Here is a 14,551-nt window from a genome sequence, read left to right on the forward strand (position 1 = left end):
TATCCGCACTTTGGCAGCACGATGTTTGCAACACAGCGAGGTTTTCGCTGGAAGTCAAGTAAAAGGAAGGTCCATTGGACTATAAAAAAGAAATAGCTGGCAATATAGCCTGATTTGCTGTGAATCTGAATATATTATTTCGAAAAATGAATTTTTATAATTATATTTCCACATGTGCATGAATCAATAAACTCAGATATCTTGCAATTCTCGGTTAATTTTGCAAAAGGGCGTATAAGCAAGTGACAGTTTCTCTTTGTTTACTTTCTCTTCTATTAATTACCAAGCGGTTTCCACGTTTATCACTCAACTCTTTGCATGAAATGATACCCGAAACTTTCGACTTTCAAACAGAATAGTGACATCAAAGAAAATCTTTTAAAACACATCACATCGAAGGAGAGAGTGATTAAAGAGACACTGTAACTTGCTTATACGCCCTAATGAAAAATCAACCGAGAAATATTTTTAAATGGCATCACTTTCTTCTGTCTCAAAGACGCCATATATCTCACTCCAAAGTTTCAAGCGTGAAAAATTATTTCCGGCTAATTTTGATTCCTGGATAAAAAGAGATAAAGCTGGGAGAATTGATCGTACTAGAAGCTGTATGATCACGGTTCAAATTTACTCTTGCTATGCAGCAGCTGAATATCTTATTTTGGCTGTTCATTGTTATTGTATTATTTTTATCGAGTTTATTTTATAAAGTTCAGTGAACAGAATTGCTAATCAATTTGCGTATTCTTGAACAGTGTAATCAGTGTAATCTTTTGTCATCCTGTACCAAGAGTTTCAAAAATGGTCGTTATTAACACTATTGTGGTCGAAATCGGTTTGGCAAGAGTCGACGGAATCGATAATTGATTATAAGGACCATTGGAGAAGCTACGTTGGCGGTTCAATGCATATGGCGCTAGTCCTACAAACCAGTTGTCGTATGTTCGAGCCCCGACCTGGAAGGATTCGTAGTGTCAGTAGCATCGTAGCACTAGTCATGCAATGGTTCTGTACACTGAATCGGCTGCGAAGTCTGTAGAAACAAGAAGGTCAAATTCCACTACAGGAATGTAATACTCAAGGCTTTAGAAGCCACGTTGATAATGTAAGAAGTAGGGTAAAGTGTTATAATATTATGCCCCCCTTAAGAAAACATTGAGATATTTCTAAATGTGCTGATATATGTTCTTCAAGAATGTATGTATTTCTTTGCAATACGCCTAAGGAACAAAATTTTCAACGATTTCGGTAGAAGTGATGAGAATTGATTGATACAAACACATTTTCCAAAACGACCACATTCTCAGTTTTTTCGCTTGCGTTGGTATAATGCCCAGCAATCGTATAATATGTCCCACAACAATGATGCAGTATGTCCCTTGAAATGTTGGTATAGAAGAAAAGCAGCTAAAGAAAGCAGTTGTTGACATATTTTTTGCATCAGAAATCAATTGCATAATCAATCAATTACAATTGGAAACCAACATTTTGATCCTCCCAACGCTACTTTTTGTTTTAATAATCGTTATAAATCTTTAAAACAATATTTTAACTCGAAGCATACTGTAGAATAGAAGGTGGGGCATAGTGTCCATTGAGTGACTGTCACGAGAAAACTCGTATATCAAAGAAATGGATTTGTTTCTCTGGATTTTTATACTGTTAATAGAGATATTAGCACTGCTAAAAGTAAATTACTAAGTAGCAACCGAACATTAGACGTTTTATACGGTTAAAATACTTGTTTAATCGATGCAAAACCTTACATCGATAAGCTGCCTTATGATATTTTCATTTTTTTCATATTTTCCTGCAAACGACAACTGCCAATCTTGCATAGCAGAAAGATCTTAGGAAAAGATACTGTTAGTGATAAAACTTTTGTGCAGACAAGTCTTAAATACTTAAAAAAGGAAGGGGGGCTAGCAGAGGCGCTTTATAGCACATTCCCCTAATGGACATGGATGTCAATCAACCTCGGCATAGTTGAGCAGAAGTACAACCAAGGCAGTAATTTTTTTGTTGATATTGTAATGATATTATTTCTAAGAAGTTGTTGATTCGAATGTTTAGTTTGATAATAGGGGTTGGATCAATGTGATAAATATGGACAACCATTCGGATCAAAATCAAACCATTTAAATTATATAGCAGCATTCTTTCAAATATAAATCATCAAGCCTTAATTAAATAGTTTTATTGAGCGAGTACTGAAAAATAATTATAATAAAAAATTCTGACTAGACAAACATCACATATCTTAATTCTACATATATTGCTACTAAGAATGAATATAAAAAAAGGAGTGCTTGCCGCGCTCGAAACATTCGAAAGGATACATATATTCGAACTTTGTGTATTAGAAATAAATCACCTGTTGAGCATTGGTCGGCTTTGGCAATCTGATGGTGATACTCTTGAATTTGCAATCACACGACTCGGAAATGGTACTAATTGAACACTCAGACAGACTTTCCTCGCTAATCATTGTTTTCGCAAACTTTCCGTGTCCTGTTCGACTCGGTCCATTTCCAATTTGACTGGCCGAGTCGTGAATCAGGTACAGGCCATTCGCAGTCGGTTGCTGTAGATGCTTCTGATTGACTGTCGACTCCAAATCATCATCGATTTCATCGACCAGATCATACTGGTAGCGTATGGAATCTAAATGTGCACAATGGCAACATGTTTCCCGACTGCTAGCTTTCTCGGAAAATTCGCTTACGTCTTCGACAGACGTTTTGCGACAATAGTTTCGATCGCTGTTGTTATTTTTATTGGGTATTGAACTCCTCGCACGCATCAAAAGACGTTTATCAGCTTTAGAACTTTTTTTAGTTGTGCTGGTCTTAATTGGAGAGAGAGTATAACGTACTTGTTTCAAGGTAGACGATATTATCCGTTGACGCGGCACCGGGTTAGACTGGTCTGTTTCATAAATATGCATCTCTAACAGTTTGTTCAGTAATTCTACTGACGTTTGACAGGATGCGGATCGAATGATCGGTTTGTTAATTGCATCGCAGCTGTATTCTTGGTTGTCATCTGGTGGTCCAGGACCACTCGAGTAGGAAGATGAAGTCTTATGAGTAATTGCCGAGGCGACACGTGAACCAATGTGACATCTAATGGATTTGGACGTAGTGAACAAGGCTCGTATGTTCTTCTCCGGCCGGATTATAATAATATACAGTTTCGGGAGAAACAGGAACAGTAGAGTTACCATAGCCGACAGTGATATGCATATGCACATGGTAATGATTTTCGATTCGGAACCGAAATATATTGGCACGAAAGCTACCCAAATGACACAAGTCGTGTACATAGCGAAGCCTATGAATTTGGCTTCGTTGAAATTTTCCGGAACGTTTCTGGAATAAATAAGCATTTTATAAAAACAGTTCTGCTTTGTGCAGTTCGATGTTACCGTGTTTTCCAAGCGTACAAAGTACATAAAATTATTAGCAAAAAGATGAATGCTAGAGGAACTAGAATTCCTTGCCTGGTTGTATTACAAGCCAATATAGTTCGTTGTCTCGTTGGATATTGATGTTCTGTGTTAGGAGGTTCCAATATCAGCATAAAAACAGCTATAGCAATCTCGATCGAGATTAGTAAACCCGTTATGACTAACTGAGCAGTGGCTGACATAAACTTTGGCTTTTTGGTGGGAAAGCGTTTTTTCGATCCTGCCAGTATTCTAGCTATTCGATTAGTTTTTACCAGCAGCGAGGCGTAAATCATCGCGAACGAAATTCCGGGCATTGCGCGACTGATGAGACAGGAGAATGGTGATGGTTTCGCTAGAATGGCAAATATGGTGCTGTGGGATATGATCATTCCAACCAATATGAGGTAACAAAGTTCACGTGTGGAAGATTTCACCACCGGTGTATCGTTATGGCGAACAAAGACTCCGAATACCAAGCCGGTACCTATGAAACCTAGCACACAGAAGGAAATGGCCACAATTGCCTCCGAATCCCCCCATTGTACGTGTTCAATAGGGATGTGTAAGCATACTGAAAACCAAAATTCAAAATAGCAAAAATCTTATAATGAATAGAATATTACAAATGAATACCTGTTTGCGATTGATCCGGCCAGTAACCTAAATCGCAATTCCTGCAGTGTGTCTCGTTGTATAAAAATTGGTGTTTCTCGCATGGCACACATACCCAGCAGCACTGCTTTTCCTGACCACCAGTTTGGAGGTTCTGTAATGAAAGAATGTACGGTGTTAGTACTTTATTATATATTACATTACATCACTCAACTCAACATTGTTATTAAAATAGAATTTCTAGAATATTCCAACGAAATGTTTTATGTGTATATCAATATTCAATGTTGTTGAAAAACTTCAAGCAATTCCATAGTGAACTAAACAAATTCAATTTCATAAGCATTGGATTCCACTTTTCGATTTACTCTTGCCTGTAGTCTTTGCACAGACTTTGTGTTAATTCTTTTCGAAGCTAGGAGTCATTCATCCGAAATTTAGAAATCGTCGCAAAAATACTTCGCAATATACAGTCCCCAAGATCAATCCATCATGCTCGCAGCGCTTTTCGGATCAGATTCAAGAACCATTTTTATTGGGACGATAGACGATACGATAGTTGGTTCTTCATGCTGCTGATGCAATCCGTGATTCATACGCCGTCTCCATATTCCATCTTCCATTGCATCTTGATCTTATGCTAAAATACGCCTCTGTATTCAACTGCTGGTATCATAGTCGGCACTCACCAGTGAGCCCAAACCAAGGCCGCTTTTACATAGCAGTGCCCACGATCTTAGGGGCCCCGGGCAAAAAAAGACAGCTAAAGGGACACAAAAAAATCTTGCCCCCGGACCCATTAATACGTAAAAGCGGCAAAGCGGCGCTGGCTTAAACTCACGAATTTATTTATTTATTTATTTATTTGGGAGCAGGAAAACGCCCGCTGGAGCTGAAATTTACAATCTCTCTCTCCAGCAGGCATAAAACCTCCTCGTCTTTTTATATCAATAGATTACAAAGATCCAACAGATATACTGCTTAATACTAAGGGCTTAAAGTAAAATTACTCCCGGCGAGGGTCAAGAGTGACTGGACGGAGACGTTGAGGGTCGCATCCTGCTGTCCGTGAGGGTCCGCGGGAAAACCCCCAAGTCACAAACACTCGGCGGGTGTCCGGCATGCTGGACATCAAAGAGAGTGGCCCTCGGAGAGCGGCAATGCAAGAAAAAAGGACAGAAAAAGAGAGAGATGAATATTGTAGTAAATGGAATTACGAAGGGGATAGAAGGGGTGGAAGGGGGGGGGGGGCGTTTCGAAAGAAGTAGAAAGCGGCAAAAGATCAAGTTAATTGTCTAAAAAGATGGTGAAAAGATGAAGAGGGGGGATGCAAAAAGTATTAGTAACATCATAAAGATCTAGTTAGTTCCGAAGAAGATGGTGGACAGCCGGGGAATCGAGAGAGTCGAGCGGATGTTAGAAACAAACCTAATGGTGAATATTATTCTTGGTTGCATAATCGATAGAGAATGGAAGTAGACTTACTGAGGGAGCACTAAACTAAACTTGTGGATTAGATACTAAATCACCCTAAAGCTAAATCTAGAATTTAAGTATTGGAGTTGGAAGGACTGTTTGAGATTGTGTTTAAAAAAAATTGTTTTATGGTATTGCGAGACAGGATAAAATCAAATACATGAGCACATCGATTGAATAGACGACACATACTGGAGAAAGGTTCATTATAGCCATAATTAGTGCGAGCGGTTTGAATTCTCAGGAATTGATGAGATCGAAGATTTCGAGAATGAATATTTAAATTTAGTTTGCCTAACAATTCGGGGCAATCAATTTTAGATTGTGTGGTGATAGGTCTGATGATCTGTGGTAAAGCTTTGGAAAAGAATACATAATAAAGAGAACTGGTACACGTAGCGGTCGAGTGTTTAATTGACAAACTTGACTTATCACAAATTGGCGACAGGGATAGGATTTTTTTCGGGCTTTACGAAATAAATGTTCCTTATTACAGGATTATCAATATAGGTAAGTTTTCAATCAAATATAGCTGATTAAATTGAGAAAAAAAAACTCAAATATTCGGCTTCCGAGTATGGCGGTAGAGGAAAAAAGCTCACACCATTCTGTTTGTAGGTGTGTTGGTAAGGTAGCCTGCGTCTAGAAAGCAGAAGTAAAAGCTCCGAGCATTGCGTCTAGCAAGCAAAAAAAAACTGGCACTGTGTCTAGTAAACAGAGGAAAAGAGAGTTCAGGAATGTAAACACAACAGCGTGTGCACTCTCGTTGGTCGTTGTCTAGTAAACAGAAAGTTGTGCGATTGAAGCTCTGTGTCTTGGAAACAGAAGAGTCCGCGTCAAGAAAGCGGTGGAAAATTGTTTTGCCATTCGTTGGCCCTGGAGATCGTCGGAAGAGCTCTGTGTCGAGAGAAAAGAACATCAGCTAGTGATCGAGTAAAGTTTTATTCATTGACGCTTGCTCTGGTAAGATAAAAAAAAACTAAAGTCATTAGTTGTACTAATTTGACCTACGTTTGTAGAACCGAGATACAATTTGTATTAACCCGTGTTAAGCAAGTACACGAAATGTGAGGTGTCTTATTTGCGAAACGATGGATGAAAGCAAAATTTTTTCTAAGCTGCCTGTGTTATCGGTTGTAGGAGTTCCCCTAACAGATCGCAGGAACAGATGGATAACCTGGAAGCGAGGATTTGAAATTTGTCTGCGAGCATCGAAAATAAAGGATGGAACTGAGAAGAAGGACATTCTGCTGGCTTGCGGTTCGTTTGAGCTTCAAGATATATTTTTTAGCATCCCGGGAGCAGATGTAGCAGCTGATGAAAAAAACGGAATCGATCCATATGTAGTGGCAGTGAAAAAGTTGGACGAATATTTTGCACCTCAACGTCATGAGTCCCATGAGCGGTTCCTTTTTTGGGCAATGAAGCCGGAGCCAGAGGAGACACTGGAAAAATTTCTGATGCGAGTGCAGGCACATGGAACAAAATGTAATTTTGGTAAATCATCGTCGGAGAGCTCCGGCATCGCCATTGTTGACAAGATGCTTCAGTTTGTGCCAAGCCAGTTGCGAACAAAATTGCTTCAGGAGGAAGATCTTACCTTGGAAGAAGTAGTGAAGCAAGTAAATGCGTTTGAAACATCACGTGTGGCGAATGATCAGATTAGCGGAAGGAGTACTCACTTGCAAGTAGTCAGACCTACAGATAACGTCCAATACGTTGCTGCAGTGTGCAAATTCTGTGGTCGTTCTCACGGACGACAGCCTTGTCCAGCACGGGATAAGACATGCGCGAAAAGCGGGAAACGCGGCCATTTTGCCGTAGCGTGTTACTCATCCTCGGGTTACGTACCTGCAAGCCGGCCGATGAACAATAGCAAATCGACCTTTTTGAAGAGGCCTCGCGAACGAACATTTTCTCCTGGTGCAGGTTCCGCGACGAAAAGAAGAGCAACACAATTCACGCGAGAGATACACGCGATTGAGGACGAAACCGGAAATGAACAAATTGAACTAGTTAAGATGGTATCTTCTGGAAACGATTCGGATGAGCTCATTTGGGCGAAAGTGGGCGGTGTGCTGATTGAGATGCAAATAGACTTAGGGGTTCAATCTAACATTATTGATGATCGTACGTGGGAGTCGATGAAACAGAACGGAGTTTATATAATCGGAGATGTACGTACTTCGGATCGTAAATTCAAGGCTTATGCTCAAACAGATTGCTTAGAAGTTATACAAATGTTTGATGCAGAGATCGTCATTTTGGATGGCCACAAACAGCTGAAAGCTGTGTCACGTTTTTACGTAGTGAGAAACGGACCTCAGCCTCTTCTAGGGAAACAAACAGCTAAGCGACTTGGAGTGTTAGTTGTCGGACTTCCTAGTCAACGGGAATCGGTGCATAAGGTAGAGGTTTGTCGACCATTCCCTTCTATTCGCGGGATTAAGATACACATTCCCATAGATAAGTCGGTTGAACCTGTTGCTCAGCGTCTTCGCCGATTACCATTACCTATGCTGGTAAAAGTAGATGATAAGCTGAATGAACTACTGTCCAAAGACATAATCGAGAAGGTATCGGAACCAAGTCGTTGGGCTTCACCGATGGTCATAGTGGTAAAAGACAGCGGCGACATTAGGTTGTGTATCGACATGCGGCAGCTCAACAAAGCGATACTTCGGGAAACACACCCACTACCTACTATCGAGGAGATACGGTGGAAAATGAACGGTGCCAAGTTTTTCTCGCGACTTGATATAAAAGACGCTTTTCATCAACTTCAACTCGACGACGAAAGCAAGCATCTCACTACTTTCATAACTCATCGTGGGCTTTTCCGGTATAAGCGACTGGTATTCGGAATTTCTTGTGCGCCGGAAATGTTTCAGAAGATTCTTGAACAGATCTTGGCGGACTGTGAGAATACGGTGAACTTCATCGATGATATTGTTGTGAAAGGTCAGAACACGATCAAGCTCTTGAGAAAGTTCTGAAGAAGCTCAGCGAGTACGGGATTCTTCTCAATCAATCAAAGTGTGCTTTTAAGCTTACGGAAATTGAATTCATTGGTTAACGGTTTAATCAAAATGGAATTATACCTTCGCAAAGTAAGATTGAGGCCATACAAAGTTTTCGACCCCCGAACACCTGTAAAGAAGTACGCAGTTTTCTTGGGTTGGTGAATTACGTCGGTTCTTTTATTCCGAATTTGGCAACGATTTCGTCTCCGCTTCGTGATCTCATTAGGAATAATTCAACTTTCGTCTGGCAACGTGCTCAAGATCAGGCTTTCAATGAACTCATTCGTCTAGTTGGAAACATCGATTCACTCGCTCACTTCGACCCTCAGCTGAAAACCAGAGTTGTGGCGGACGCATCACCGGTCGGATTAGGAGCGGTTCTTCTTCAGTTTCATGAAGATAATCCTAAAGTTATTTCATATGCCAGTAAGAGCCTCACGAGCACAGAGTGCCGATACGCACAGACGGAGAAGGAAGCTCTCGCCCTGGTTTGGGCAGTAGAACGCTTCCAGATTTATCTTTTTGGTATACGGTTCGAACTTGAGACCGACCACAAACCCCTCGAATCGATTTTCACTCCTACTTCATCCCCATGTTTACGTATTGAGCGCTGGGTTTTACGGCTCCAAGCTTTTAGCTATGATATTGTGTATCGTAAAGGGAAGTCAAACATCGCTGACCCCTTGTCACGTCTTTCACGTCCAGTGGAGGTCGAAGAGTTCGATCCTGATTCCGATGTCTATATTCGAAGTGTTATAGAACATACAGCTGTTGACGTAGAAGAAGTCGAAGTCGCCTCTGTCAGTGACCCTAAAATGCAAGCATTGAAAGAATGTTTGGAAAAGGGTGTATGGAACTACACAAATGATCTGTTGAAGCCTTATCAGGTACAGTTGAGGATTTGATTGTGAGAGGTAGCAAACTGGTTATACCGAAAAACCTTAGACCAAGGCTACTTGAGCTTGGACATGAAGGCCATCCGGGACGGACGAAGAACAGCGACTGGAAGGCCGATTTAAATGCATACTTCTCTATGTATTATGCAACACCGCATACCACAACTGGAAAAACTCCTAGTGAGTTGATGCTCAGTCGGACCCTACGCACCAAACTACCATCACTACAAGATGTTGGCACGGGTGCAGTTACTTCTACGGACTACAGGGACAGGGACTTGCAAATGAAGGAGAAAGGTAGACTAACGGAGGATCAGCGGCGAAAAGCCAAGCCATCAGAGATCGTAGCAGGTGATAGAGTCTTAATGAAGAATGTTATTCCTGGTAACAAGCTCACTACTACATTTAGTCCCACCGTTATGACCGTGGTAAATAAACAGGGGCCACGAGTATCAGTGCTATGTGAAGAATCAGGAAAAGTCTACGACAGGAATTCAAGCCATCTGAAAAGAATCAACGGCAATTGTGAAGAAACATCCTTTAACAAACTTCCAAGAAACAAGGAGACTGATGAACTGGAGGTACAACCTTCCATACAGCAGAAGGATGCAAGTATGCCAGAACCAAACATAGAGTATGATGGAAACACCATTGTTTCATCAGAACCTCTTGTTGACGACAAGTCTGCAAGGCGTGTTCGTCCATCACGTGTGATTAACAGACCGAGTCGGTTCATGCAATAAATAACACTGGAAACATTAGCCTAAGTATATAAAACTTTAAATGTAACAAGAGGAGATGTGGTGATAGGTCTGATGATCTGTGGTAAAGCTTTGGAAAAGAATACATAATAAAGAGAACTGGTACACGTAGCGGTCGAGTGTTTAATTGACAAACTTGACTTATCACAGATTGCAACAGATCTGACACGAATATTGCCCTGGAGAGATCTCGGCGAACAGATAACAGGTGTAGATCGATCAGTTTACAGCGTTTCTGATAGCTTGGGAGGTTGTTGGGATCTCTCCAAGGAAGACTACGAAGAGCAAAGCGAAGAAATTTACGCTGAACAGCTTCGATGCGATTGATGTCCAGTTGATAATAGGGGGCCCAGACGACAGAAGCGTATTCTAGGATAGAACGAACCAGTGCGCAATATAGTGCTTTTAAGCAATATATGCTTCTTTGCTATTCTTTGTGACTCGAAAAATAAAACCAAGTGTCTTGGAAGCCTTAGAGATAATATACTCGACGTGATGTTTGAAACTAAGTTTAGAGTCCAAAAGGACTTCCAGGTCCTTTACAGTCGATTCTCGCTTGAGGATAGTTCCGGAAATAGTATAGTTAAATACTACCGTTGTGCGTTTGCGAGTAAAAAAGATCACGGAACATTTAGATGGGTTTAATACCATTCTATTGAGGTCGCACAAGTTGGAGAAAATATCCAACTGTTTTTGTAGGAATCTGGCATCTTCGTGATCTTTAATAAGATGGAACAATTTAAAGACGTCGGCGAAAAATAATTTCAAGCATTGCATCGAATGGTTCAAATCGTTCAGATAAAGTAAGAATAAAAAGGGTCCAAGATGACTGCCTTGAGGTACACCCGAGTTAGCTCGAAAAGGTTCAGCTGTACAGTCTCCGATTTTAGTTATCATACTACGACCAATCAGGTACGAATGCAATCAATTCAAAAATGATCCATTGAATCCAAGTCTGTCAAGTTTAGCAATAGCTATTTGGTGATTTATTTTATCAAAAGCAAAAATCTGGCTGTCGCGCCTGTAGCGACTGAATTACGTAGGATGTATAACATACCAGGTTTGTAGATGTGGATAGTTTTGGCATAAAACCGTGTTGAGTTGAAGATATGTAGCTAGAGCAGTTGTGGGTAATGAAGTCCAAAACGATTATTTCAAAAAGCTTAGATACAGCACATAATGCAGCAATTCCGCGGTAATTTGATATATTGCTTTTATCACCTTTTTTAAATACAGGAAAGATGAACGATTCCTTCCATGCATTAGGAAAAATTCCTGAGCGCAAGGAAATATTGAATAATATCATCAAAGGAACCTGTAGACTTTCCGAGCAATTCTTGAGAATAATGGAGGGTATTCCATCAGGTCCAATGCTTGATGATCTTTTCAGTTTAGTTAAGGAAGCTTTCACCATATCTATGGTAATAATGGGATGGGGACCAACGGGGGGGCGTAAAGGAACATTGTTGGCAGCTTCGAGGATGTTATTACTAGCCAGATTTTCTTCACAGAAAACGCTGCTGAAGTGTTTGCCAAAGAGATCACAGATATCACGCGGGGTCGATGCTTGCAGAGTGCCGAGCGACATATGATTAGGTAACCCTGATTCCTTTCTTTGTTCATTAACGTGATTCCAAAACCTTTTAGGGTGGGATTTAAGATTCTTCTGGATGCGACATTGAAAGGCATAGTGGAGCGATTTATTCAATCGTTTATAACGATTGTTGTGGAACAGATAATAAGATCTAGAATGAAGAGTAGGCTTTTTGGTGAATTTCCTCGAAGCGCATCGTTTGGCTCGTTTAAAACGCTTCAAAGTTCGGTTTGACCACGGTGGACAGAGCGATTTTTTTCGTAGCTTTTTGGGTATAAATTGATTAATAGCGTCGGTTATTTTATGTGTCCAAAGATCAACGGCAGAATTACAGTCACGATTTGATAGTAAATAGTTCCAATCCAGTTCCATCAGAAATCTATTCATTTCATTGAAATTACCATTTCTGTAGTCAAAGAAAGTTGATTCGGAGACGTCATTGAAAACAACAGACGGAGAATCACGAATGGCAATGTGTAGTGGGGGATGATGTTGGCAAGATTCAACGAGCGGGGAGGGGGCGAGGGTTATTAAGCAAGTATTTATGAGTTCAAGACTAACAAAACAGAGATCAAGCAGGCGATTGTTACTATTATTTTGATCGTTGAACTGTACTAGTCTTTCAGTACTATAGCTATCAAGAAGTTTCAGGGAAGTAGGTGTTTTGGACGAGCTTGCAATATCGGGATATAAATAATTAGACGAAGAGCGAGACCATTTAATGCCGGGGAAATTATAGTCGCCTATAATAATCACCTTATCGTCTAAAGCCATTTGGTTTTCAATCTGTGAGAGCGAGTTCAAATGCTGATCAAACAGGGACATATCATTGATACGATTAGGCGGGATATGAAGAACACAAATATAGAGCGTGTAATCTGAGAACATGAGAGCAACCCAAAGCTGCTCGACACCGGTTCAGTTCAAGAGAGACAACTGTTGAGATTTGAATTTTGAGCGACAGGCGAGTAATACACCACCGCCGCTTTTTTATGGCTGTTCTGCTCGGTGCGATCCTGCCTGTAAACAGAGAATGAATCACCGAATATTTGCTTAGAGAGAGTGTTGCCGTTTAACCATGTCTCCGTAAATAAGTATATGTCGTAGGCACCGTCAGAGCAAGCGAGACGATAATCTTCGAGAGAGCAGTTGATTCCTCCAACGTTCGGATAGTACATGCTCAGACTAATGTTGTCAGAAATTTTGATTTTTGCTGGAAGGGAATAGGGTTCGGTGAGCGACGCATGGGGGATCGTGGGTACACTGGACGAGGCCTTTTCGATGGAATTGACGGCATTAGTGGAGATTGCAAGCGAGTGCTGTTGTTGATATATGGAAGCCGGGGAAGTTGGGGACGCGGTGAATTCGGTATGTGATGAGCTGCCTGTTTTGAACTGAGTGATAAAAAAGGGGAGATAGATATGCCATGTGGCCAGAATTCTGGTGAATTGATCACCTTTTCAAGGGTATTTGGAACGGCAATTTTGAAAGAGACAAAAGGAAGAGGTCGGTTAGTATTCAAACGTACCAGTTTTTGACACCTAATTGAACTTCTGCTACACTCAATTCTAGCACTAATATAGTTAATAATATTTTCCTCAGTTTCAGTGGGCATGAATCGTGTTAAGTAGTACCATTTTTCGGTATTAGGTTGGACGGAGGGAGCTACTAATAGAGGTACACTTTTATTTCTATAATCTATTGCGCGGTTATTTTCAGTTTGTCGTTGTGGGAGGGGGGCTATGGTATTTACTACAGTATAGGCAGGGGAGAGGGCCAGTATAGGGAACATTTGATATAACAGAAATGGTAGCTTGCCTGTTATTGTTTGTAGACGGTTGTGGCTGCCGAGGCTGCACTGAATAGGGCGGTACTGTTGATGAAGAACTAGTAAGTTGGGAAGCTGCATACGACGATGGTTCTTGTACTGCCTGGATGAAGTTACTACTAATGTCGATGATGGTAGCTGATGACGGAGGATGTGAATCAGAGTTCACGGTGGTAGTAAGATGCATCACTGGCTGAGTTGTAAACAGTGGTTGCGTTGAAGTGGAGCAGTTACTGGTTGCTATTGGAACTGCATTCTCTTCTATAGCGGTGGAATTTGGATTTGAAGCAATACTTTCCAAATTTGTGGTACATGACGCAGGGATGTCATTGGTGGGACGATTGTTTACTGCTGCGTCAGTTTTGGCGATTTTTTCTGGTTGTACAATAGAAGGGCGGCTAGTACTACTGGTGCGGGGTCGTTTGTTATTGTCTTCAAATATTGACTCGAAGAGGTTGGTTAAATCCAGTTGTAAATTATCAAGGCGTTCGAAAAAAGTAGTGCCGTTATTTACGGAGCGTTCCAATCTATCTCGAAATTGGTTGTTACAGCAAACCTTGGCACCGGCCTGGGTATACATACGGCAGAAAGTTTGCATTGAATCAGTCAAGGCACCAACCAGTTTTAATGTAGAAGTGGTGCGTTGGAGAATCAAGCTCATCGTATCAGTGGATGATGCGTTTTTATTTGCAGACCCACGGCATTTAGGGCAAAACCAACACACTCCAGGACAGTCCCGAATGGTTTTTAGAAAGAGTGCTGTTCACATTTGCGCATTTAATATGATAACTACCGGAGCAAGATTCGCAGGTTATCTTGCCACTTCTCGATCCAGATGAACCAAAACAAGGTTCAGCATTGCATTTACTTCTCGTCATGTTCATAGAATGATTTTGACAGGAACGTGAGT

At 40.9% G+C, this 14,551-nt stretch overlaps 1 protein-coding gene across 2 annotated transcripts in view; it reads right to left on the reverse strand.

Moving 5' to 3' along the window:
* Positions 1-1,596: 1,596 nt before the first annotated feature.
* Positions 1,597-14,551, reverse strand: part of LOC131425288 (metabotropic glutamate receptor 1-like) — an 88,186-nt gene continuing 75,231 nt past the window's right edge. For both annotated transcript variants that reach the window (XM_058587055.1, XM_058587054.1), the window contains exons 12-14: positions 4,085-4,217; positions 3,428-4,022; positions 1,597-3,371 (exon numbers count right to left, since the gene is read on the reverse strand). In XM_058587055.1, coding sequence (XP_058443038.1) covers positions 2,360-3,371; positions 3,428-4,022; positions 4,085-4,217 — 1,740 coding nt within the window. In that variant the 3' untranslated portion in view covers positions 1,597-2,359. The remainder of the gene's footprint in view (positions 3,372-3,427; positions 4,023-4,084; positions 4,218-14,551) is intronic.

Source organism: Malaya genurostris, chromosome 1 (assembly GCF_030247185.1).
Source record: "Malaya genurostris strain Urasoe2022 chromosome 1, Malgen_1.1, whole genome shotgun sequence".
Taxonomy (NCBI): Eukaryota; Metazoa; Arthropoda; class Insecta; order Diptera; family Culicidae; genus Malaya; species Malaya genurostris.